Source organism: Dendrobates tinctorius, unplaced genomic scaffold (genome assembly GCF_039654945.1).
Source record: "Dendrobates tinctorius isolate UK_male_01 unplaced genomic scaffold, ASM3965494v1 ptg000377l, whole genome shotgun sequence".
In the NCBI taxonomy this organism is placed as follows: Eukaryota; Metazoa; Chordata; class Amphibia; order Anura; family Dendrobatidae; genus Dendrobates; species Dendrobates tinctorius.
The window spans coordinates 7060633-7087784 of NW_027362043.1; the positions used below are offsets into that span (position 1 = coordinate 7060633).

A 27152-nucleotide genomic window follows, 5' to 3' on the forward strand; every position below is an offset into this window, starting at 1 on the left:
GTAAGGCGGCCACTGGGTCCTCTCCGAGCACGTTTTTCAATCATTATAGGTTAGACTTGGGTGCTTCCTCAGACCTTTCCTTTGGTATAAGGGTGCTGCCGGCTGTTGTCCCTCCCTAAGTAGTTATTACTCTTTGTAATTCTCGGTGGTGCTGTCACGGGCGATCAAATCAAGTCTTATTTACTTACCGTTAATGGTATTTTTCGGAGCCCATGACAGCACCTTTAGATTCCCTCTTTACTTGGGTGTGTACTTCTTCCTCTTATAAGGTTCACATGTGAAGAATATTTAGTCGTTAAAGTGTTGTACATAATTTTTGCCATTAACCTTGGGGGTCCTCTTGAGCTCTGTAATCCAACTGATGCGTGGGAGAGGTGCCACCCTTTTGTATTTGTAGGTCTCTTGTTCCTGAAGGGCGGATGCCCTCTATCGGTGCTGCTGTCATGAGCTCTGAAAAATACCGTTAACAGTAACTAAGACTTTTCCATTGTTTTGGGGACACAACTAGAGCTGGCCTACTACTCCTCCTCCCACCTTTGGTTTCTGTAGGGCCAAATCCTACATACAGCCCCCCTCTGTGAATTCCCCCCCTTCAAGAAAATGGTCAGTTTGGAATGCTGAATTTTATTGCCTGCCAGCAATAGCAGAGCTGATTGCGTTTTCCCTCCAAAAATCTCTGTCTTCAAAGTATAACACTCTAAAGTCAAATTCAATAAGACACATTCGTCCCAGAAACATGAAAATTAGATTTCCAGGATCTAGGCACTTGGGGATAAGCATGTCAGCGTTTTGTGGCATTTAGGGCTATCAGAAACCTGGGAAATGAATTTATGCCCACCAGCACATCACAGACATACCATATGTGGACTCTAAAAACGGTAAAATCGCAAGGTAAAAATAATGCCAATACCTTTGAGCTTCCAAGCCAAAGATATGAAGAAAAGGAGTTATTGATAACTTTCAAAGATATGTGTACCTCCCAGAAAACAGTCCTTATGAGAGGTCAGCAAAGTGAGAGTGTCATGAAGTGGGGGGGTGTAGTTGCCCCCAGTTCGTCAGGGATGTATTATATCCCGCTTTCCAGTTCTGGTTTGGGAACTTACAGCTCTCTGGCGCCCCCCTTACCCTCAGGTCAGTCATGGAACTACACCTAGGATAAGTAGTCGCCAGAACGGCTGCCTTGCTGTCTACTGGTTATTGGGCTCTCTGCAGTGAGGGCGGTATGTATATCCCTAGTCTCAGGCAGGAAATACACATGTAAAACCTCCGTTCCGTCACTTCTAGAATCTCCCAAATACCCCAGAACACACCTTGCTGCCACCAGCTCCTCATTCTGAAATAAAATCAATATCGGGTCAGTAGCCAACTCACACGGTAGCGTTGTTTTAGCACGGATGTCGTGGCAAAACATTTATAGAGCAAGGAAAACAAAGCTAGTAAATTTTATAGGTTTACTCCAGAAAATATAGGCAGTGTTTACAAAAATATAAAAGATGCTACAAACGAGACAAGTTACAGAATATACAGGCAATCTAATATATAAAGCTCAAGTGTGTATGTATGTGTGTATGTCCGGGATTGGCATCCGCACCATTGCAGCTACAGCCACAAAATTTGGCACAGTCACACGTCTGGACCCCGAGAGTGTCCTAGGCTATGTTGTGAGGCGAAATTTTAACTTCGTGTGTTCCAATTCACCAAACAATGTTGCCCCTATCTACATAATGGGGAAAAAGTGTGTGTGTACCAAGCCCCCGCCCCTCATTATGATGTCATAATGGTTGCCATGGCAACGCTGATGTCATAGGTTGCAAGCCTCGCCGCTCATTATGATGTCATAATGGTTGACTATGGGATGGAGGATGTGTGATGGGTATATGGGCACGGGACTATGTGATGGCGGATATGTATGATGGGTATATGGGCATGGGACTATGGGATGGAGGATATGTATGATGGGTATATGGGCATGGGACTATGAGATGAAGGATGTGTGATGGGTATATGGGCATGGGACTATGGGATGGCGAATATGTATGATGGGTATATTGGCATGGGACTATGGGATGGAGAATATGTATGATGGGTATATGGGCATGGGACTATGGGATGGAGGATGTGTGATGGGTATATGGGCACTCGACTATGGGATGGAGGATATGTATGATGGGTATATGGGCATGGGCCTATGGGATCGTGGATATGTATGATGGGTATATGGGCACGGGACTATGGGATGGAGGATAATTATAATTTGTTATAACTAACCACAGTTAGTTACTATCCCCGGGCAGCGCCGGGCTCTTCAGCTAGTCTAATATATAAAGCTCAAGTGTGTGTATGTATGTATGTGTGTATGTCCGGGATTGGCATCCGCACCATTGCAGCTACAGCCACAAAATTTGGCATAGTCACACGTCTGGACCCCGAGAGTGTCCTAGGCTATGTTGTGAGGTGAAATTTTAACTCTGCGCGTTTCAATTCACCAAACAATTTTGCCCCTATCTACATAATAGGGAAAAAGTGTGTGTGCATCAAGCACCGCTCCTCATTATGATGTCATAATGGTTGCCATGGCGATGCTGATGTCATCATAGGTTGCAAGCCCCGCCGCTCATTATAATGTCATAATGGTTGACTATGGGATGGAGGATGTGTGATGGGTATATGGGCACTGGACTATGGGATGGAGGTTATGTATGATGGGTATATGGGCACGGGACTATGGGATGGAGGATGTTTGGGTATATGGGCACTGGACTATGGGATGGAAGATATGTATGACGGGTATATGGGCACAGGACTATGGGATGGCGGATATGATGGGTATATGGGCACGGGACTATGGGATGGAGGATATGTATGACGGGTATATGGGCACAGGACTATGGGATGGCGGATATGTATGACGGGTATATGGGCACGGGACTATGGGATGGAGGATATGTATGATGGGTATATGGACATGGGACTATGAGATGAAGGATATGTGATGGGTATATGGGCACTCAACTATGGGATGGCGAATATGTATGATGGGTATATGGGCATGGGACTATGGGATGGAGGATGTGTGATGGGTATATGGGCATGGGACTGGGATGGAGGATGTGTGATGGGCACATGGGCACTTGACTATGGGATGGAGAATATGTATGATGGGTATCTGGGTACGGGCCTATGGGATCGTGGATATGTATGATGGGTATATGGGCACGGGACTATGGGATGGAGGATAATTATAATTTGCTATAACTAACCACAGTTAGTTACTATGCCTGGGCAGCGCCGGGTTCTTCAGCTAGTTACAAAATAATAATAGATTAAAAGATGAGCTTACACTTATCAGTCAATGGCATGCCATGTGGAGGAGGGGGGAGGGGAACCTCATAGCGACAGGTCAAAATGCACAGCTTTTCATAGCTGGTTCCCCGGGCAAAAGATCTCTTCCTAATCGAGCCTCCTAGTCTTATGCCTTCCCCTGGGTGACCTCACTGGGTGGGCAGAACTATAGAATGCACTCCCCTTTTGAAAGTTACTAACAAACTTATGAGAGCCACAACTCTGGCCACGAGGCTCGCAGAGTGACGGCAGGACTATCATTTTCCTTATTACGAAATTACCTTTAATTTAAGTCTCAACATGCCGTGGCTGTGTGGCTCGATCGGGTAGAAATCAGTTTCTCGGATTCTGGTGATTGACGAACTTTCAAAACCCACCTGTAGATAGCTTTTATGATGTAGATTCCAAAAATATAGGTTTTCCGCATCTATGACCAATCTGCGTTATTATATTCCAATTTGAATGAACAAAGAAACTTCCAAAACCATGTGCTTCTAACCTTCTGCTTCCATCTTGAGCCAGCCATACCAGGGTCTGAGGTTACACAAAGCTGGAGTAGCTAGAGAAAGGGGAAATGTTGGTGATCTCAGTGTCCTTTACAAACCAATGGGAGGAGGGAATGTGACTCATAGAGCAGAGAGAGGGAGGGGGGGAAGCTGCAAGAGGGATTGTTGCTGGAGCATGTCCTTCACATATCAAGGAGCTGCAGCCGATAGCTACATATGTGTAATTGTAACAATAAGAATTACATCATATTTCCTGACAGGGAGTTCCCAGTTTTATGGCTGAAATATAAAACAAACACAAGGAAGAGACAGCTAGACACCATGCTGTGGTACTGGGTCATTTCTTTGGGACCTCTTCTTTCCTTTATCGACACATCATACCTGTGACTGAGATTTAGTAAGTTTCGTATTTTTATCCCGTTTATTTAATAACTGTTTATACATTTTTGTATTTATCATTCTTTTTCTTTTGTAAACACTGCCGATTCTTCCGTAGTAAAATTATAAATTTGCTATCTTCGCTCTTCTTGTTCTATGAGCAATCCGCCATGCACTCCACGCAAATTCACGTTACCAAATGAGTTTCTGATCCACCTATAAGAGGTCGGTGGTGGCAACATAGTTTTCATATTTATGTGGTGTTGGGGACTTGATGGTGACTGGATCGAGGTATATATATATGTTCCTATCCGGAACGGGTGGTATATATACATGCCGGCACATCATGTGCCGCAATATTCTACATAAATTAAAGCAGCTGCGTTCATTGTCTTATCTGTCAATACCACTGGCCAGCAGGGTAAGGGGGCGCCAGAGAGCTGTAAGTTCCTGACTAAAGTTTTCCTGACATGTCTATACACCCCGATACGGTCACCGCTAACTCCACGATAACCCCAGACTACTTGCCTTGACCACCAATCCGTCTTGGTTGATTGGACACCATATGGTAGCTTATATTTCCATGGTGTAGTTTACAAAACTATTAAATTTGATATTTAATCCAAAGGGAGGCAGTGTTTGTGAAAAATATAGAAATGATTTTACAAGGGGGAAAAAACAATACATCGTGTACAGTTACATAAAATAAAACAAAATAAAAGGGATTAAAAGGATAACTTACTACACCGATCGTAGAGACAATTCAGTATAGCCGAAGGAGAGCGCTTCAATTGGGGCTGTCAATAAATGGGGTCCCTGCATACTCGGGTGTGTAAATCTCTACAGGAACCCAGATAATAATTGTGACTAATCTTTTATCAGACCCTGAGTTCCACCAACACACACCCTGTGATGATCTCACATGGGCCCGGTTGTGGGCTGGTCACAGCCCTTTATTATTTTAGGGAATCCCAACTTATGCAATAACTCCTCATAAGATGACCGCAGAAGGTCAAGGTTGATGCCATATTTTGCATCGGGTTTTTATCTATACTTAGTGACCAAACATGGACTAGCTACAGGCAGTTATTTGGCCCCTCTGGATTTGGGGCCATTTGGCGAGGGTTATAGTATCAAGAAAATATGTATATTTTTGCCTAGTTAGCAAGGTGCTGAAAATGTGCATCTCATTAACATCAGATGTATAGAAATTCGAGTATTCTATGTTTTCTCCCAGAGACATACCGTCTACGCTGCTCATTGTAACTGCAGTGATCATGGCTATTTCTAAAGGGTGTCAGATCTTCCTTTCATCCTCTCAAAACCTATAAGACTTTTCCTGTTTCTCCGTCTATGCACAATACGCATCCTCGTCAGTTACCTGGGCGCAAAGAGGAATCCTTGTATGTTAATTAAGCTGGTTCACATCTCTTTGCACACTGCCATTTTACATAAAGGCAGCTTTCAGTGCTAGCTCCTCTTTCGGTATGGCAAATGGGAGAGGGAAGAAAAAGGGAGGAAGGGGGGTATGAGAGACTTTAAAGATTTCTAATATTTTCTATGACACAGGGCATTGTACCTTATATAAAGGTGTCTTTGTGTTAAAGCTTTCCTTTGTTTTTAAAAGTATAGTTAATTGGACAGAGCAAGTTTCAAGGACTACTGCAGAATCCATAATTTACCACCTTGTTATTCCCAATTAAAATACTTTCGTTGTTAGGTAATTTACTTTGTCCAAACCCGTTTCCTCTGGGATTTGTAGCGCGGCGGTGTTAACACCATGCAGTAATAAGGCAGTGACCCAGTAAAGTTCAAAGCAAGGTGTTTTTAATGTCCAAAACTCACAAATGAAAAGGCAAAATGGTATCCTCCAGATCGCAGTCAGGGCGTCAATACAGTCCGTATCCGAGACCGGTTGTCGTGGGCGACTGCACAACCGTGTGACGCTGAGGGGGCGCCAGGCATTCGCTTCCCTTGGCTCTGTGTTACCTCACACAAGCTGGATGTTGCAGAGACACCTTCTCTACAGCTTGCAATCCAACACTGACGCACCCAACCATTTGCTGCAGGGTTTTTAAAATGGAATCTGTGCTCATGAGCCACTTGTAAGACCTGGCTGGAGGGAGCAAACCGCACCACTACCACCCTATAGTTCCCTTCAAAAATAAAAGCCCTTAACGAGTTTCCTAAACATTGCCTTGGCCAAATTACTTGACCAAGACCAAACTTACTTTTATTCTACACTGCAACAACAGCTATGCACTGCAATGCACTCCAGCGGTCTCAATACTCTTGTGCGCATCCTCGGGTTTCACACAGCGACCCTCACATATCACACCCCTCACTGCCTCACAGGGTGTAATAAAATACTTGTTGCTTGGGATCTGAGGGCAGACAAAAACTGTACACTGGCAGTGTGTATTTTTTTTTATCTTTGATTAATCTTATTTATTTTAATTTGGACAAATAATAGCAGATTTGGAGATCATTGGCATCTCAACCCATATTAGCTCTGCTTGGAAAGGGGCTACTGCAACAAAAGTAATGGAATGAAACCTTTTACCTTTATATTAGGTATAAGACACAGCCCGCACGTCTTCCCCTGCTTACTGTCACTGAATGATTCCAGAGGCTGAACACCTTCCAGGTGAAATTAGTGCCCTTAAACTGGCGAGCAAGCAAATCTCTAATAATACACAGCAATAAGATTGACGTAACTGTAACAACCCTGCTGGCATCACTGCATGGCCTCCCATCCCCCGCACACCAACTTACTTTCTGCTTCAAGCCATGCTGTGAACTCTGTTGCCAGCTCTGTGCCTCTGCTCTCCATGTTTCCAGACTGTGTCCATAGGGGGGGCAGCGCCTGAACTCTCTGGTTCTTATGCAGTCAGGGTGCACCTGTGTAATATGTCCCTTACCAATCGCCTAGAGCCCTTGACTATTTAGTTTCGCCACTCCCACTGAAACATTGCCTGTGCAATGTCTAAATTCAGTTAGCTCCTTGCTGCTGAGCTAGCCAGGCCCTGTCCTATGTCTTGCCTTCTCAGAAGGCCCTTACTGCGTATTCCTGTGTCTTGGTACCTTGCCTAGTACTTCTCTGTCCGCCTGCCAGGAGGCAGAATATCCTGGCCCTTGAGTCTTGTTCCCATTGCCTTGTCTGTTCTCTGTCCGCCTGCCAGGAGGCAGAATATCCTGGTCCTTGTGTCTTTGTCCCTGTGTCTCTGTCTGAACTCAGTCTTACCTCTGTCAGTCTCCTTGTCCGTGGCTTCCTTCCCTGCTGTGTCTTTCCTTGTGTCCTCTCTGTCTGTGCATCTGCACCTTAGCCGCTCTGCCTGCATGGCTCCTTAGCCGCTCTGCCTGTTCGGCTCCCTAGCCGCTCTGCCTGTTCGGCTCTCTAGCCCCTCTGCCTGCACGGCTCCCTAGCCGGTCTGCCTACTCCACACTCCAGCCTATATCCGTACCTGCGCCTCCTGTGTGAACAGGTCCAAATCCTGTTCCAACATACACCACTCCTTCCTGCCTACACCTGCTGTGTGAACAGGTCCTTGCCTGTCCAGTGTCTCCAAGCCGTGCCCGCCTGTCCAGTGTCTCCAAGCCGTGCCCGCCTGTCCAGTGTCTCCAAGCCGTGCCCGCCTGCCAGTGTATCATGCCGTGCCTGCTTGCCCTGTGTCCCAACCATGTCCGCTTGCCCTGTGTCTCAGCCTGCTTGTCACTCACACCTGTCCAGGTGTCCTGTTCCCGAGTGGGATCAGCAGCCACAGCCAGACACCACCCTGGAGTGGCACCCGGCAGCTACCTGCCGCACAAGCCTGACCTCACCATCAGAGGCTCCAGCGAAGACCGAGGTAGCTGCCGTAGTCACGCCCCTTCCAGGGTAGCCTGGTTTGTGGCACAGTGGGGCCACAACCCCCCGGCTCACGCCATTCAGCCAAGGCGTGAGCGTGACAGTTTGCACAGGCCATGGTCCCCGCTGAGTCCCATGTCCTTCCGCTCACAGAGCGTCATGAACTTTTGTCGTGCCAGTATGAGCAATCAGAAGAATTTGTTCCGCCCTGCGTGGTTCCGATTGTGGAGACCTCTGAACCAATCATCGTCTCCAATGCCCTGTACAATCAGCTCCTGGCCTATGAAGAGCACGACCCAGCAGACCCGCCTAGGTTCTATGGGGACCCTAAAGAGTCCCAAAGGTTCCTGAAAAAGTGCCTGCACTACATCCTGCAGAATGCAGCTTGTTTCCCCTCTGACCGGGTCAAGGTGGGATACATCATGTCCTATCTAGCTGGTGATGCCTTGATCTGGATCTGTCCCCTCTGGGAAGCAGGGGATCCTATCGTCATGAACCTAGGGGCCTTCCTGGTGGCCTTCCGTAAAGTCTTTGATGTGCCTCGTCCAGCTGCTCTTGAAAAGTCTTCCCCTCCAAGCTTCCAGAGACAGACCAGACAAGAGGAACCTGTGGGTGAAACATCTCAACCACCTATGACTGTCCAGCCATCATCTGTTCCCAAGTCTGCTGATGCGACCTCCCGTGCAAGATCCAAGAGGTCTAAAAAGAAGAAGCGGGCCAAGTTGCAGCCGGAGTCTGGTCTCTGCCCTGTGAAGCCTGTACTCCAGAACCCTGGGCCAGTAGGAGAGACTGTCCCTGGCGAGAGTACTCCCTCTCCATTAAACTCTTTGACTGTTTCTCTGCCTTCAGGGAGCTTTGGTGTGTTTAAGTCGCCAGTCAGACTGAGTCAGTGTGTAGTCTCTGTCTTACAGCTCCCAAAGCCGACATGGGTGTTGTCTCGAGGTGGCCGAGCCCTATTGGAGAACAGTATAGTCCTGCAAGGACAACTACAGCTCCAGGTCGGAGCTTTATACATGAAGAAGTTCATCTTCCACTTGCTGACTGGTATGCCCATGGGTCACTCTGATCCAGAGATTCTAGCACCCATTTATGTCTGGAAACCTAGCAGGGCACCGCGTTTGAAACAATCAAGTGACAAGAGGTGTCTGGTTCCCTTGCGTCAGAGTCGGTCAGCAAGGTCACCTTCTTCATCTGGTCTGCTAGTCTTCGAGTCAAGGAGTGATGACGTCTCCGAAGAAGGGGAAGCGGTGTTAGTCTCCTCACACGTCTCCAGCGACTATACCAGTGATCTGCTCCCAGGAGCATCCCTGTCTCTTGATTGTCCTCCCCTGGATTACGGGCTGAAGACGGGTCCTAAGTATTTGCCTTCAACCCCCGTGTGGCCAGTGAGTGAAGATACTGAGACAGAGATTTTCTCACGCTCTAACCTGGAAGAGGAGGACCAGTTTTTTCAGGGTAACAGGCTGAAGTGGCTCCCTGTATGTATGCCTCCAGCTTCCATTTGGCTAGTTGGTGAAGATACCTGGGCAGAGATGCTTCCTCCTGATCCTAAGGAGGAGGTCCAATTTTCTTGGGATATCGGGCTGAAGTTGGACTCAGTGAAGGTCTCTTCTGTTTCCAGCTGGCCGGCTGATGTAGGGGTCAAGTCTGAGGCTTCCAGGTCCCTGCTTTCTGCCACCCAGGAGAAAGAAATCCAAGTCCTTATACCCTCTGTGTTGGAAGCTGACTCCATCGGGCACCAAGAAGCTTGGCACTCCGGGATTCCTGATGGCACACATATTCCACCCTACCTGAACGATGTCGTGTCAACCTGGACTGTGTGTGGTTCCATACTTCTTCTTCAGGTCATTCTGGCAGGCTTGAGGAAGAGGGGCCGTAAAGGGGGGGTACTGTAACAACCCTGCTGGCATCACTGCATGGCCTCCCATCCCCCGCACACCAACTTACTTTCTGCTTCAAGCCATGCTGTGAATTCTGTCTGTTGCCAGCTCTGTGCCTCTGCTCTCCATGTTTCCAGACTGTGTGTATATGGGGGCGGCGACTGAACTATCTGGTTCTTATGCAGTCAGGGTGCACCTGTGTAATATGTCCCTTACCAATCACCTAGAGCCCTTGACTATTTAGTTTCGCCACTCCCACTGAAACATTGCCTGTGCAATGTCTAAACTCAGTTAGCTCCTTGCTGCTGAGCTAGCCAGGCCCTGTCCTATGTCTTGCCTTCTCATAAGGCTCTTACTGCATATTCCTGTGTCTTGGTACCTTGCCTAGTACTTCTCTGTCAGGAGGCAGAATATCCTGGTCCTTGTGTCTTTGTCCCTGTGTCTCTATCTGAACTCAGTCTTACCTCTGTCAGTCTCCTTGTCCGTGGCTTCCTTCCCTGCTGTGTCTTTCCTTGTGTCCTCTCTGTCTGTGCATCTGCACCTTAGCCGCTCTGCCTGTTCGGCTCCCTAGCCGCTCTGCCTGCACGGCTCCCTAGCCGCTCTGCCTACTCCACACTCCAGCCTATATTCGTACCTGCACCTCCTGTGTGAACAGGTCCAAATCCTGTTCCAACATACACCACTCCTTCCTGCCTACACCTGCTGTGTGAACAGGTCCTTGCCTTTCCAGTGTCTCCAAGCCGTGCCCGCCTGTCCAGTGTCTCCAAGCCGTGCCCGCCTGTCCAGTGTCTCCAAGCCGCGTCCGCCTGTCCAGTGTCTCCAAGCCGTGCCCGCCTGCCAGTGTATCATGCCGTGCCTGCTTGCCCTGTGTCCCAGCCATGTCCGCTTGCCCTGTGTCTCAGCCTGCTTGTCACTCACACCTGTCCGGGTGTCCTGTTCCCGAGTGGGATCAGCAGCCACAGCCAGACACCACCCTGGAGTGGCACCCGGCAGCTACCTGCCGCACAAGCCTGACCTCACCATCAGAGGCTCCAGCGAAGACCGAGGTAGCTGCCGTAGTCACGCCCCTTCCAGGGTAGCCTGGTTTGTGGCACAGTGGGGCCACAACCCCCCCGGCTCATGCCATTCAGCCAAGGCGTGAGCGTGACAGTAACCGGTGCTCCGTGCTTGCAAAGTCTGCATCCCTTAGAGCCATGGACTCGGCTCTATGTTCATTGGTCCAGTAATCCTTAGAACAAGGCCAGCTCCTCACATATTCTTTATCACTCATATATGTGGCAACGAATGTCCCATAAGTACAGGGTGATAGTGAGACAAGGAACAACCCAGCTCCAACACCCTTAGCGTACGCTCAAAGCATAATATTATTAAAAGGAGAAGCACAAGGAGAAGCACAAGAGCACACAATAAGTCCCATATAGAAAAATGCAAATTTTTATTAATATAAAATTAGTAACAATAATACAAAAATGGATGGCCACAGGTGTGCTCATAAACAGTATGGACAATATGTCCCATGACCCAACCTCACACCCTCCAGATGAAGGCTATTTGAAGGCCCTACCGGTACTTTCTTATCTATTCTCCTCCTTCCTCTCCCCCTCCCCGGATGAAAAACCCGGTGGATATGTACCGTGAACCTAACATCATGTCTTAGATCGAAGTACCAGCCCAGCAAGTCTAAATTGAACAATCTAAATAGCAATGGCCAAATACATCCAAGCCAATGCCCACACACAATAAGAGTCAGAGAGATAAATCCGGTGCTGGTTAAGATCAAAAGTACCATATAAAAAGACCAAGGAATAACTCACCGGGGAGGGGGAGAGGAAGGGGTCACAGAGTGGGGCCTCCGACGCGCGTTTCGCGACGTCCCCTGCCGCTTTATCAAGGAGGAGAATAGATAAGAAAGTACCGGTAGGGCCTTCAAATAGCCCCTGCGGCGTCCACCAATGAAAGTGGCACAAGCGGCGCATACGCCGTGGTGTCTGCAGGTCCTGTGCTGCAGTTCGGCGTCCACACACTGCGCATGCGTCGGGAACCCGAGGCAAAACGCACTATGTTGAGGGACGCCTACCGCAGCATGGAGCCGCACACCACACGGCGATGCGCACGGCCAGACATTGATTCATGGGACACAATATGGATGGTCCTAGATCCAGGAGTCAAAATCAAGGGACCAAAATTACATAAAGATACATCTAAGGGTGGCCACGCTGTATATGCATAATAGATATATAATATGAATAATGTGTAAGATACCCCTAACAATAACATATATAACGGTACAAAAAAAATATATATATATATAATTTGCAAATAATTATAGTAGGCAGATATAGAATCACTGACATTCAAATACAGTAAATTGTACAATAAGAAAGGGGAAAACCACATTCAAAAATACAGCATGTTGCAAGAAGTTCGATCTATTGGAACGTCCATAGATGTTCTTGATTGTAGATAGTAAGATATTGGATCCACTATACAGGGCTAGTTGAAGCCGAACCGGGACACATAAAGAAATAGACTAAAAAATAACAGACAAAAAATATATAAAAAAATATATATATCTTAAAAACAATAAAAATTAAAAACAACCACTGCAGGACAACATGGGAAATATGGGGTCATGCAGAAACCAAAGGCAAAGAAAGCCATACCACAATAAGTTATTTCAGATTAACGTCTAAACCCAAAAGGGAGAATATCGTGTTAAACACGAAAAAGAGGAGGAGAGGTTAAAAGGAGGGGGGGAAAGGGGCCAAACAACAACCCAAGTTGGAAATAGAGTATTATAAGAATGGAGTAAAACTTAAAGACTCATTCAATCCTCTAGGTTTCATGGTGTCCAAACGGACAATCCATTTGACCTCCATTTGCCCAAGGATTTTTTTATGATCCCCACCCCTTATACCCATATGTAATGCATCAATCCCCCTAATTTTCAACAAACCTGCATCACAATTGTGGTAGGCCCGGAAGTGTCTGGGGATGGTTTTCAATTCAGTGGGATCAGATACAGTCCTGGCCCACATAAATTTTGGGGCATGGACAGGTTGCGTAATAGATAACATTTAACGTACCACATGAAATCCGTTGTCTAATTGTGAACTCCCTCGTACCATCCGAGGAGCTGAAGGTGGAACAGCGCAAGACATTGGCGCAAGCCAGGCAGTGTCCACACTGAAAAGAGCCACATACCGGACCACTTGTCCCAAAAAAGTTTTTAGGGGTGGGCACATAGTGGCTCCGAACCAAGAAGTCCCGCAAATTTCTAGAGCGGCGTGGCGTCATAGAAGGGGAGTGCCCCAGGACAGTCCTCAGGGCTGGTTCTGTCTCCAGAATGGACCAGTACTTTTGTAAAATAGTGCGCATATTGCGCCATTCATGGTTATATGTAGATATAAAGCGTATAGGTCATCTCTATCTTGTCTGCCGATCCTCGTAGTGGGTTGTAAAAGACCACTACGCAGGGTACACCTAGCTCGATCATAGCCCCTCTTAATACACCTACGGCTATAACCCCTCTTGAGAAAACGATCACTCATGTCTTGAGCTTGTTTCTCAAATCGATCATTGGTGGAGCAGATGCGTCGCATGCGAAGGAACTGTCCGACCGGGATGGCCCTCACGGTGGCCGGGTCATGAGCCGAGGATGCATGTAGTAAGGAATTGACAGAGGTGGGTTTCCTGAAGACGTCCGTCTGGATCCGCCGATCAATGTCGATCTCCAGACGGACATCCAGGAAATCCACAACCCTGTCATCACACTTATATGTCAAGCGAATATTATAATTATTGACATTCAACGACCTCATGAAGTTCCCGAGTTGGTCGACTCCACCATCCCACAAAAATAAAATGTCATCTATGAAGCGGTACCAGCACAGCACATGGGAGGCGTCCCGCGGGCCCCCGTCACCAAAGAGATTCCTCTCCCAAGCCCCTAAAAAGAGGTTGGCATACGAAGGCGCACAGGTCACCCCCATGGCTGTGCCCCGCTTCTGTAGATAAAATTGGTCTTTAAAAACAAAAAAATTGTGGGTCAAGATGAAGTCGACCAACTCAAGGACAAGCTCACATAGTGGGCCATCCAGGTCGGAGGCCCCCAAGAACAGGCGAACAGCATCTACTCCAACCAAATGATCGGTACATGTGTAAAGGCTTTCTACATCGGCAGTAACAAGAAGAGTAGAGGGTTCCACAAGGATGCCATCGACCCGTGCCAGAACATCCGTAGTGTCCCGGATATAAGATGGCAGTGCTTCCACTAATGGTTTCAGGTAAAATTCAATGAAACGGCACACAGGTTCACAGATGCTGCCAATCCCAGACACGATGGGACGCCCTGGGGGGTCAAGGGCATCCTTGTGGACCTTAGGTAGAAGATAGAAAGTGGGGGTTCTGGGGAATCTCACCACCAAACCATCCAAGACCCTCTTAGTTATAACACCGCTTTCAAAAGCCCGCTCCAGGATTCGTCTAAGCTCATATGAAAAACGAATCCCTGGATCTGAGGGCAATTTTTGATATGTCTCTGGGTCCCTCAATTGACGAAACACTTCCTTCTCATACTTACAACTAGGCCACACCACTATATTCCCCCCCTTATCAGCTGGCTTGAATACAACATCCTCTAGTGACTGTAATTGGAAAATCGCCTGACGTTGTTTTTGAGTTAAATTATCCAATCTGCGCCGTGAGGACAATTTCTTAAAGTCCTCACTCACTAATTTAGTGAAAATATCCACAGAGGGGCACAGCGACAAGGGGGGGAACCTAGTGGATTTAGGCCCAGAAGTAGGAGGAAACTTACTTATAGGTGGACCATCTTGTTCAGCAAGCAGGTCCTCCAGATCACGAATTGCCTCCTTTTCAGTGTTGTTCAGGGACCCAGGAACATAACTTGCAGTGTGGAGTTTTTTCAAAATTAATTTTCTTGAAAATAATTGGAGATCTTTCAAAGCTGTAAAGTAATTAAAAGAGTTTGTAGGTGAGAATGTTAGTCCCTTCCCCAGAACCTCCAATTGCACATCTGTGAGAACATGATTTGAAAGATTTAACACCTGTAAATCTCCCCGAGGAGTACCCTGGGGGACTCCCGATCCCGCAGCTCGAGTTTTTGTAAACTGACGCGTCTCCACCCTCTTGGCAGAAGTCACCTTGGGGCCGAATTTCGGCCCGGTGCCTCTCTGCCCCAGATCATCCTCTTGATTTGAGAAATTGGAGCGAAGTGAGGTAGATCTTGACCGTGAATAGGATGTATTCCTGTATCTTGGGCGAGATCGACCATTCGTGTCTCGCCACCTATATACCCTAGAGAGTTGTTTGTCTTGAACATCTCTTTTGAATTTTTTAGCCTTATTTACTTGGATGTCCTGAGCCCATTTTTGTAAGTCCATATCAATCTGGTCATTCAATTTTTTAAGGGCATCACTGGACATCTCTTTATGTAAAATAGACTGTAATTCGTCAATTTCTGTCTCAATAACAGCAAGGGAGTCTTGGTCCATTTGTTTTAAGAGGGTCAAAAAACCTTTGGAGCAATTATTGGTCAGTTCTTCCCATTTGTTTTTAAAAGTCTCATCTGAGATTGGGAAAGATGGGAAAACTTGAATCCTAAGTCCCCTCGGTATCAACTCTTTCTGAATATATTGATCTAGAAATTCGTGGTTCCACCATGTCTTGGTGCGCTTACGCAACAGATCTTTAAACCGAACAATAACTTCCTGCACATCTTTGTTAGAGGTACTGCATTCCCCGTCCACACCATTCTGAAACACATCATTTAGTTGTGCTCGCCACGTAAGGTCACGTGAGCGGAAATCCATATTGAAAGTCAGGACAACTGTGAAAAACACAGAAACAATTAATGGCAACGAATGTCCCATAAGTACAGGGTGATAGGGAGACAAGGAACAACCCAGCTCCAACACCCTTAGCGTAAGCTCAAAGCATAATATTATTAAAAGGAGAAGGACAAGAGCACGCAATAAGTCCCATATAGAAAAATGCAAATTTTTATTAATATAAAATTAGTAACAATAATACAAAAATGGATGGCCACAGGTGTGCTCATAAACAGTATGGACAATATGTCCCATGACCCAACCTCACACCCTCCAGATGAAAAACCCGGTGGATATGTACCGTGAACCTAACATCATGTCTTAGATCGAAGTACCAGCCCAGCAAGTCTAAAGTACCATATAAAAAGACCAAGGAATAACTCACCGGGGAGGGGGAAAGGAAGGGGTCACAGAGTGGGGCCTCCGACGCGCGTTTCGCGACGTCCCCTGCCGCTTTATCAAGGAGGAGAATAGATAAGAAAGTACCGGTAGGGCCTTCAAATAGCCTTCATCTGGAGGGTGTGAGGTTGGGTCATGGGACATATTGTCCATACTGTTTATGAGCACACCTGTGGCCATCCATTTTTGTATTATTGTTACTAATTTTATATTAATAAAAATTTGCATTTTTCTATATGGGACTTATTGCGTGCTCTTGTGCTTCTCCTTTTAATAATATCACTCATATATGTGTAGTATTTTTTGTCTCACATACTCAATTATGTAGTAGTCCCCATCACTCATACTCATCATTGAAGTTTTATATAGCACTTACCTGTTTATTCCTTTCCATCTATTAACAACGTTGCAGTTTTTCCAATTTTGCTTTTCATCACCGATAACCATGAATACTTATTTTTCCCAATACAACCACTGTATTATATAATAGTGTATCCAATCACTCATATTCATGTGTAGTACACCCATCACTCATTCATGTGTAGTACATACATCCATCACTACTTCATCTTCATGTGCAGAACATCCATCACTCATTAATGTGTAGTATACCCATCACTCATTCATGTGTAGTATGTACATCCATCACTCATTCATATTAATGTGTAGAACATCCATCACTCATATTCATGTGTAGTACACCCATCACTCATTCATGTGTAGTATGTACATCCATCACTCATTCATATTAATGTGTAGAACATCCATCACTCATTCATGTGTAGTACACCCATCACTCATTCATGTGTAGTACGTACATCCATCACTCACTCATATTCATGTGTAGTAGATCCATCACTCGTATTCATGTGTACTATGTTCATCACTCATATTCATGTGTAGTACATCCATGACACAAATTCATATGTGGTACACCTGTAAGTGAGGTCCAGGACCCTAGTCATGGCCGAGCACTCGTGTGTCTGAACCCTGGCCTCCTCTTACATGAAACCAGCATTCTTTCACCAGCATACCTGTGTCTTCTCTCACTGTGCCATCAGGGATTCCACTGTGGTGCTGAAGCCTTTCTACATTTGGTTTCATAAGAATTGAGACACAGTCCGGTTCAAATGCAACAAGTGAAACTTTGCTTGAACAAATTGGCAGCACATTCTTGTCAGTTACAAAATCAACAGCAAGTTCCATGCAGTTCTCATTCTGTTCTTTCCCTGTACTTAGTTCCACGTCCTCCAGTACATTACGGGGTAATAGCGCCTTAGATGGTACTGAAGCGTTCTTCCTATTCAGACTTCCGGTGCTTGGGGATTCCCTGGCCTGTTTCGCCCTGGTCCTGAGAGCATCAGCCCATGCAATAATCTGCCACATGTTGAACAATCTGCGCCCTGTACTCTTCCGGACCGCTTCCTTTCTCCAGCTATGAGCTGCTGCAATCCTGCTGCTTGACACAATACTTCTGTCCTATAGACTCCGAATGGCTAAGCTTTCCTTCTTTAACGTGACTGCTGTGGTGTCCTGGGCCTAGAGCCCATGTGGACTAATCGGGCGCCTGAGCCCTTCTGACTTCCTAAAGGAACATTCCTAGCTTACCATACAGCAGCCCCTCCTATAGTTAACCCTTTCCTACACTATACACTAGCTAAAAGCTCTGTACACTATAATGCCACCATCTAGTGGCCAATCCAATAACTGCACTTACCTATATTCTATACATAGCAGCATTACAACAGTATAACAATATACACATATATATACAGTTAGTAAGAAACAGTAATACACTTTACATGACGCTGTACATGAGAAGGGGTTTCATACAAATTACAGATATCACTTAGAGTAAACAAACTAACAATGACAGACTGATACAGAGGGGAGAGGACCCTGCCCTTTCGGGCTTACGTGCTACAGAATGGAGGGGAAGGAGACAGAAGGTTGGTGGGTTGCAGCAGTTCCGGTGTTGCTTGAGGTGATATCTCCGGTAGTGGTGAGGAGGTAGCAGGGTCATTGCAGGCTGTAGGCTTTCTTGAAGAGGTGGGTTTTCAGGTTCCATCTGAAGGCTCCAAATGTGGTTGATAGTTGGACATGTTGGGGCAAAGAATTCCAGAGGATAGGGGCTATTCGGGAGAAGTCTTGGATGCGGTTGGGTGAGGAGCAAATAAGTGTGGAGGAGAGGAGGTCTTGGGAGGACCGGAGATTACGTGAGGGAAGGTATCGGGAGATTAGTTCAGAGACATATGGGGGAGACAGGTTATAGATGGCCTTGTAGGTCAGTATTAGTAATTTGAACTAGATACGCTGAGGGAATGGGAGCCAGTGAAGAGATTTGCAGAGGGGAGGAGCGGAGGAGTAGTGAGGAGAAAGATGAATTAGTCGGGCAGCAGAGTTAAGGATGGACTGGAGAGGTGCGAGAGTGTTAGCAGGGAGACCACATAAAAGGATGTTGCAGTAGTCGAGGCGGGAGATGATGAGGGCATGCACAAGCATTTTAGTAGATTGAGGGTTGAGTAAAGGACGGATTCTGGAAATATTTTTGAGCTGGAGGTGACAGGAGGTAGAAAGAGCTTGGATGTGCGGTTTGAAGGACAGGGCAGAGTCAAAGGATACTCCGAGGCAGCGGACTTCCGGTACTGGGGAAAGCATGATGTCATTAAATGTAATAGGTAGGTCGGGTAAGGAAGATCTGTGAGATGGAGGAAAGATGATGAGTTCAGATTTGTCCACATTGAGCTTGAGGAAGCGAGAGGAGGAGGAGGATATGGCTGATAGACACTCTGGGACTCTGGACAGCAGAGACGTGACGTCTGGGCCAGAGAGGTAGATCTGAGTGTCATCGGCATAAAGGTGGTACAGGAATCCGTGGGACTTTGAGTTGTCTCAGATCAAGTGTATAGATTGAGAAGAGTAGGGGTCCTAAAACAGAGCCTTGGGGGACTCCAACAGAGAGAGGGTGGGATGAGAAGGTAGTGTGGGAGTGGGAGACGCTAAATGTGCGGTTGGAAAGGTATGAGGAGATCCAGGATAGGGCGAGGTCTTTGATACCAAATGAGGAGAGGATCTGTAGTAGGAGGCAGTGGTCCACTGTGTCGAATGCAGAGGACAGGTCTAGAAGCAGGAGTATAGAGTATTGTCCATTTGATTTGGCTGTAAGTAGGTTGTTAGTAATTTTGGTCAGGGCTGTCTCAGTGGAGTGATGGGGGCGGAAACCAGATTGTAGATTGTCAAAGAGCAAGTTAGATGATAGGTGGGAGGAAAGTTCAGCGTGGACGTGCTGCTCCAGGAGTTTGGAAGCAAATGGGAGCAGCAATATTGGGCGGTAGCTGGACATAGCAGTTGGGCCGAAGGTTGGCTTTTTAAGGATAGGCGTGATTGTGGCATGTTTGAAAGCAGAAGGGAAGGTACCGGATGTTAGTGATAGGTTAAAGAGGTGGGTTAGGGATGGGATAAGTGTGGTGGTGAGGTTGGGGAGGAGGTGGGATGGGATGGGGTTCAGTGCACAGGTTGTGGGGTGCGATTTGGAGAAGAGACAATTAAGCTCCCCTTCAGTGATGTTGGAGAGGGAGGTTATGGGGTTTGGGCATTGGTCTGGTATACAAAGGGGTTGTGGTGGTTGAATGATGAAGACTTGCCTTGTTTGGTCAATCTTATTTTTGAGGTGTGTGGCAAAGTCCTCGGCAAAGATGAGGGAGGTTGGAAGGGGCAGTGGTGGGCGGAGGAGGGAGTTAAAAGTTTTGAATAACTGTTTGGGGTTGTAAGATAGGGAAGATACAAGGGTTGTGAAGTAGGCCTGTTTAGCAGAGGTGAGGGCAGATTCGAAAGCGAGTGTTGCCTGTTTGAATGCGGTGAAGTTGTCTTGTGAATTTGTTTCCTTCCAACGCCGCTCTGCAATCCTGGACACTTGCCGGAGCTTTTAAGTGGTGTTATTGTGCCAGGGTTGTCTGTTGATACGTCGCATTCTGCCATGAACGAGAAGGGTGACCGTGTCAAGAGCTGATGCGAGATTGGCATTGTAGAAAGCAGTGGCACTGTCTGTGTCGTGGAGTGAGGATATGGATGCCAGTGGTAGAATAGTCAGAGAACGTGTGGGTGTCTAGGTGTGCAAGGTTTCTTCGGGGTGCGCATGTTACTGGACATGGGTGCCAGGAGAGGACAGGGATGAGAAAGTGAGTAGATGGTGGTTGTATTATCTCTTCTGTGATGCTGTCTCATACTCTTTCTAATACTAGTATCTCTTCTGTGATACTCTCTATCTCTCATACTCTCTATAATATTCATTGTGCTAACATGGGGGTCAGCGGGCACCCTGGTCCGCTAGTTGAAGCCGCATGGACCAGGGATCGTCCCACCAAACGCCCACTCTCCCTTTAATGTGGGCATAACGCTACTCAGACAACACAGGATGAGGGTTAAACAGTGTTAAAATACTTTAATGAACCACAAACCAGCATATAACACGTAGAACAGGCCCAGCAAAATACCTCAAGATGGTGCACGTTACAGAGTCTCGCCCTTCCACTGATTCCCCGAGATAATAGCAGCTGTTACTTCAGATCTTCCAAGGCTGATAACCCCACATGTGATACAGGAAAGATATATATCTTTGTCCCGTGTTAGCCGGTAGATAGAAGAATATTTAGAATTGAGAGTCCTCAATGGTTGATACCTTTTAATGGCTAACTGAAAAGATGGTAACAAGTTGCAAGCTTTCGAGACTACGCAGGTCTCTTCTTCAGGCTAGACTAATACAAAATCTGAAGGATAACATATTTATACAAAAGACTGTGCTGTCTTTTGTATAAATATGTTATCCTTCAGATTTTGTATTAGTCTAGCCTGAAGAAGAGACCTGCGTAGTCTCGAAAGCTTGCAACTTGTTACCATCTTTTCAGTTAGCCATTAAAAGGTATCAACCATTGAGGACTCTCAATTCTAAATATTCTTCTACCCCACATGTGGCACTCACACAGATAGAATGTAACGGGGGCCCGGGTGCCAGCTGTGATGAGTGGCTTTAACTTCAGCACCCGGGCGCCCCGATACTACAACTTTGGAGTGTGTCTTGGTGTTGGTGCGGCATGTGTGCAATTCTTCACCCACCTGCGGGACCGGAGCCTGATCAGGATACAGTGTCCCATGGGGATCCGAGCACAAACATGTCCGCATAATCATGGTTCTTTTTCTTTAAGGTTTTATTTGAAAAAGGTCCTAGCAGCACAGTTACAGTCCTTCCATTCCAGTAAAACGTAAACATGACATCTTCTGTACAGTCCCTGGTCTAGCCCTGCCACTTCTTGTCCTGCATGTTCTCTGAGCCCATGGCCTGCAGAATCCTCCTGTCAGTAGTCACTGGATGCTCCCCGTCTACATTGCCCATCTTTGGCAAAAGAACCAGACTGCCGTTCGCAGCCTCAACTGGACCTTAGGTCCCTGACAGTTCCAGACGGTGTCCCCAGACTCCAACCCGAGATCCTCTTCCTGGCTTTTCGCAGAGAGTGCTCCCCAGAAGCCAAACTTCAAACTTTCTTCAGGCCACTGTAACACGTCTTGCCTGTTCTCACACTCCACTGCAACTGTAACTCCAGCCTGCACTGCTGTTTGCTGCTCACACACACTCCAACTTTTCTAGAACAATTCTGTCTCCTCTGGGTAATTCCTCCCACCAACAATCCCATTGGTAAAGCTAATTAACTGTTTCTATTCTGGCTAAAACCATCTAACTATTGCTATCCTATCTAGCATCTAACATTCTAACCCTACAGTGCCCTCTAGTGTCTCAAGCACTACATAACACCCACTATCATTCTATATAAACCTCTAAACTAGCCCTAACTCTAGGCCCAACATTACTTTAATATCACAGTGTACAATACATATTACAAATCTACAACATTCACAGTGGGAGGGCATGTGGCATATCTGGCCACCACCTTACAAGAAGGTAATTACAAGCTTAGGAAGATGACAGTCCATTAAGGTACAAGGCTAGCTGACCCGAGAGTCACAACCTGGCTTCTTCGAACATCTCCATTGAGCCAGGCGACCAGCAGGTCCCAATCCTGGCTTTCTCTAAACGTATCCATGGATTTACGATGGTCAATGGAGCAGATCTGTATTCTTCCTGTCAATGACGAGGTCCCCTAAGCCCTCATTCTGTAGAATGACAAATCTGTGTCCCTCGTGATAGAGCCATGATGTGGCAGCTGTCCTTTCTCTCGTCATTTGGATGTCTGAATGTCTTGCCTGAATCTCTGGCTCTCTGTCTCACTCTCACAGAGGCATATAACCTCTTTTTATGGTTAACAAGTGTCTTTCAATCCGTATATACAGGTATAGGAGAAGAATGGAGATATATTTGCATAGTTTTTCCTCTATATTAAAAGTCAACAAACTAGCTTGGACAATTTGTAATATCAGTTAATATTATTAGTCATCAAGGATAAGCGCACGATATGTTATATCAAATATCAACTTACAAGTCAATAAGTCAATATCACAGGCTTACACAAGCAAAAGTCTGTTTTCTTGACCAACCAGAAAGAAACAAATTCAAAAGTCAGCATATAAATAACAGTCTATTCTTTCTGGCTTGCTACAAATAAACATCTGGTTAATTAAGATAATACAAGTGTGGCGACACAGTATTGTATCTCTTCTCATACATAATACTTGTATTATCTCTTCTGTGATATTCTCTATCTCTCTGATACTCTCTATAATACTCGTATTATCTCTTCTGTGATACACTCTCTGATACTCTCTATAATACTCATATCTCTTTTGTGATACTCTCTGATACTCTATAATACTTGTTTCATCGCTTCTCTATTTCATACGCTATAATACTCGTATTATCTTCTGTGATACTCTCTGATTCTCTATATAATACTCGTATTATCTCTTCTCTCTTTCATACTCTTTATAATACTTGTATTATCTCTTCTGTGATACTCTCTTTGATACTCTCTATAATACTTGTACTATTTCTTCTGTGATACTTTCCATCTCTCTGATTCACTCTATAATACTAGTATTATCTCTTCTGTGATACTCTTATATTCTCTTTATAATACTCGTATTATCTCTTCTGTGATTCTCTCTATCTCTCTGATACTCTCTATAATACTTGTATTATCTTTTCTCTCTTTCATACTCTCTATAATACTGGTATTATCTCTTCTGTGATATTCTCTATCTCTCTGATACTCGCTATAATACTCGTATTATCTCTTCTGGGATATTCTCTATCCCTCTGATACACTCTATAATACTTGTATTATCTCTTCAGTGATACTCTCAATCTCTCCAGCTTACCTGGATGTTTTTTGCTACCATTTCTGAGTTTTGTTTCCCTCCTGCTCCCACTGAGTACTGTGTGTGACAAGGATTTCTTCCTTCCTCCTCTTAGTACTTCCTCCATTTCTTGGTTGCTGCTGTCACCTTCCTGAGTTTGTGCTTCTGAGTATCACCACACCCTACTGTGCCCCCCTCCCAGTCTTCTCTGTGCTCCGCTCTCCGAGCTCTCTCTCACATTCTGCCAGCTACCTGTCTCTCTTACACAATCCCTCTCTTCCCGTCCTCCACCTTTCCTTATTCTACCATCCTTCTTTTCTTGTTCATCCTCCTGTATCCCTCTCGGAACCTCCTCATCCCCAATGTCCGCTCTCTCCCTCACTGCCAGCTTCTTTCCTTTTTCCTTCTTCCCTGTACTTTGGTTATAGCTCTGCCATGAGAACTTACTGGGAATCTTGTGTTTTCCATCTTGATTTATTTTTAATTTTCATTTTTTGAAAATCACTCGAGTCTGTGGATTAAAATATTTATTCCAATTACTGGAGGGAAAAAAAGCCAAATCTTTCAGTTCAGTTCTCCAGCAAAATTCTGGGTGCCCTCCAAGTTTCAGGGTTGGACGTATTGCCTCCTCCGCGAGCCCCTCGTGGATTCGCATTGGCTCTAAGATCCAGTTGGACGAAGCCGGGGAAAGGAACCTGGATGCTTCGGGTCATCCCCGCAGCTGGAAAAGGGTTAACAAGCAGGACTGAATGATAACAACCCTTTTGTCATTGAGTCAGGGGAAGGAAAAAAGGAAGCCAGCCTCCAGATAATACGGATCCTGTCCTCTAGTTACTTCCAGCAGTGAGAATCTAATGGCTGAGTGCGACGTTCTCTGCCTTTCGCTCTCACACAGACGAGGAGATGATTAACAGGAGTCTGGATGTATCGCCACACGAGGAGCAGCAATAGGCGCCGTTGAACCCAGAAGGACCATTGCATGCTCCAGATTTTCCCAGACTTATCTTTTGACATTCGGATCATGAGGTCCCTGTAGTCATGGCAGGAGCTCGGGTCCCTGCTCTGCTGCTGATTTGGTTCCTCGGCCGCAGTTTTCAAACAGAAGTTCAGAATTTGACGCTGGCTGTAGTTCTTCCTGAAACCAACACCCAGTATCCATGGGCGCTGCCCAGAGTCGGACCTGCCATTAGGTTGGCCATCGAACGTATCAACAACGACTCCAGTCTTCTGCCTGACCTTAATGTTTGGCCCGTGTTCGGAAACAGTGAGAACAAATATGGAAAATGCTCAGATGCGTCAGCCCCATTGGTAGCTGTAGACTTTCAGTTCACCTACAAACCAGCGGCATTCATCGGCCCAGGGTGCATGTATTCAGCCGCGCCGGTTGGTCGCTTTACGGGTCACTGGAAGGTCCCTCTTATCACGGCTGGGGCTAGTGCCTATGGGTTTGGTGAGAAAATTGAGGAGTACAAGTTCACCACCAGGATGGGTCCCATCTATTTGAAGCTGGGCCAGTTTGTGGTCCACCTCCACCAGCATTACAACTGGAGCAGACGCGCCATGGTTCTGTACAGCGTGGACAAACAGGACGATCGTCCATGCTACTTCACCATCGAGGGTCCATATGTGGAGTTGGGAAAACTTAAAAACATGACCATTGCCGACATGAACATAAACGAGACGGAACCGGTCAACTTCACACCCATCATCCAGGATATTATACAGAAAAGTCGCAGTAAGTTGTTTTTATTTCAAGTCTGTATCGTGATTATGATTTGTGCCTGACCACATCTATACAAAATGAGCAATATGCAAATATTCGATTAGCAGTCGTTACCCTTTGTAAACCAAAGTGGCTTATTGGTGCCCCCTTGGCGCTCGGACCCTAGGACGCACACGTCATTCTCAGTACTTCTCATCATCAGCCCTATTACATATGATGCAGCTCTTTTGTATTTGCATCAGCTCTGCTACATATGGCACTAATGTGAAATCGTCATGAACATCTCGATCATTGCATAGTTAGCTATACTGTCTCCGCAGTCCAGGTCTGGTACATTTAATTGTCAGCACTGCTGCATTTCACACTCAGATCTGCTACATCTGTCGGTTTTGTCATCTGGCGGAATCAGCTGTGCTACATATGTACATGTTTGTGTAGTTACAGAGCCCGTGAGCCATATGGGTCCCTGGAGTTGGTCTCTTCTGAATTAATATTGGAGGAATGTTACAAAAACAATTAGGATTTGCAGTTATAGTGAGATGAAAGTCTAATCACCCATCCGTTCCCCCGATGTTTGCTCTTGATTACTGGTAAATGGCAGTGCAGATCCCAGTTCATCCCTGCCACCAGAGTCAGTGAAAACTGCTCCATGAAACATGAATGTTAATCCTGAGGGGTTAATTCTCTGGTCACACAAGTAAAATAACAAGCAGAAATCTGCCATTAATGAGTTTTAAGATCTCCTGGAGGAGTTTGGGATCAGCAAAATTCCTCACTGACAGGCGGCATTATAACAATGCGCTGCCAAGTCTACAGACATAGCAACACTAAGAAAACTGCAATAGGAACTACAAGTAGCAGCATTCGCTAATATTAACTAGAAGCGAAAAGCCAGGCAGAGAACTCCACCCTTCACAAAGTATTATAAATCCAACATCTCGCTTTATGGCTTCATAAAGGCTCTGTGCAGCCAAAACGTTGTGATTGTTCTATACCAATAAAGTTACCAAAAGGAGGACGTCTGGTGCCCTGGCTTGTGGATTTCTCTGTGCTAGGCTTTAAAGTCAGGAAAAGGCTCCAGTTCTGTATGTCACCATTGGACTCAATTCACACCTCCTGTTCTGAACCCTCACAATACCACCCTCTCCAGTACTATCCTATCCAGCAGTGCCAGGGTTAACAATAAGTTTTACGGAGTCACATAGTTAGACAGCCGGTGAATGAGTAACCAGTTACCATAACCGGGAGACAGACGGCCATTTTACGATAAACACTGTTTAAGTGCGAGAGGAGGGGGTGACTGGCATATAAGCTTCCTGCCATGAAAGGCAGCGTGCCAACAACGGGAACCTGTTGTTACCAGCTAGGCACCAACCACCTGACCTACACCCACAACATGAAATGAAGTATGTTCAATATCTGAGGTGTACAGATCATATACTAACTCCACCTGACAAGTCTATATCAGAACACAACCCTAGAAAATATTGCTAAAATCCCAACACATCTCTTCTTCTTTATGTGATCGTGGCTCTATATAATCCCCACACATCTCTTCTTCATGTGATCACGGCTTTATATAATCCTCACACTTCTCTTCTTCATGTGATTGTGGCTCTATATAATCCCCACACCTCTCTTCTTCATGTGATCATGGCTCTATATAATCCTCACACTTCTCTTCTTCATGTGATCGCGGCTCTATATAATCCTCACACGTCTCTTCTTCATGTGATCATGGCTCTATATAATCCCCACACATCTCTTCTTCAGGTGATCGCGGCTCTATATGATCCTCACACTTCTCTTCTTCATGTGATCATGGCTCTATATAATCCTCACACTTCTCTTCTTCATGTGATCATGGCTCTATATAATCCCCACACATCTCTTCTTCATGTGATCATGGCTCTATATAAT

At 46.0% G+C, this 27152-nt stretch overlaps 2 protein-coding genes across 3 annotated transcripts in view; one reads left to right on the forward strand and one right to left on the reverse strand.

Annotated features, from left to right (window-relative positions):
• NPR1 (natriuretic peptide receptor 1) overlaps positions 1 to 27152 on the forward strand; it is a 209028-nt gene that overhangs the window by 19734 nt on the left and 162142 nt on the right. The window contains exon 1 of one of the 2 annotated variants that reach the window (XM_073563015.1): positions 24536 to 25244. The exons of the other annotated variant lie outside the window; for it this stretch is intronic. Coding sequence (XP_073419116.1) covers positions 24548 to 25244 — 697 coding nt within the window. The 5' untranslated portion in view covers positions 24536 to 24547. Of the gene's footprint in view, positions 1 to 24535; positions 25245 to 27152 lie in introns of those variants that run through there. 2 annotated transcript variants of the gene reach the window in all.
• On the reverse strand, positions 11365 to 23714 carry LOC141075856 (uncharacterized). The gene is made up of 2 exons (XM_073563017.1): positions 23531 to 23714; positions 11365 to 14922 (listed from the first exon to the last, which is right to left on the reverse strand). The coding sequence occupies exons 1-2, from the start codon at positions 23634 to 23636 to the stop codon at positions 13277 to 13279; spliced, it is 1752 nt and encodes a 583-aa protein (XP_073419118.1). The 5' UTR covers positions 23637 to 23714; the 3' UTR covers positions 11365 to 13276.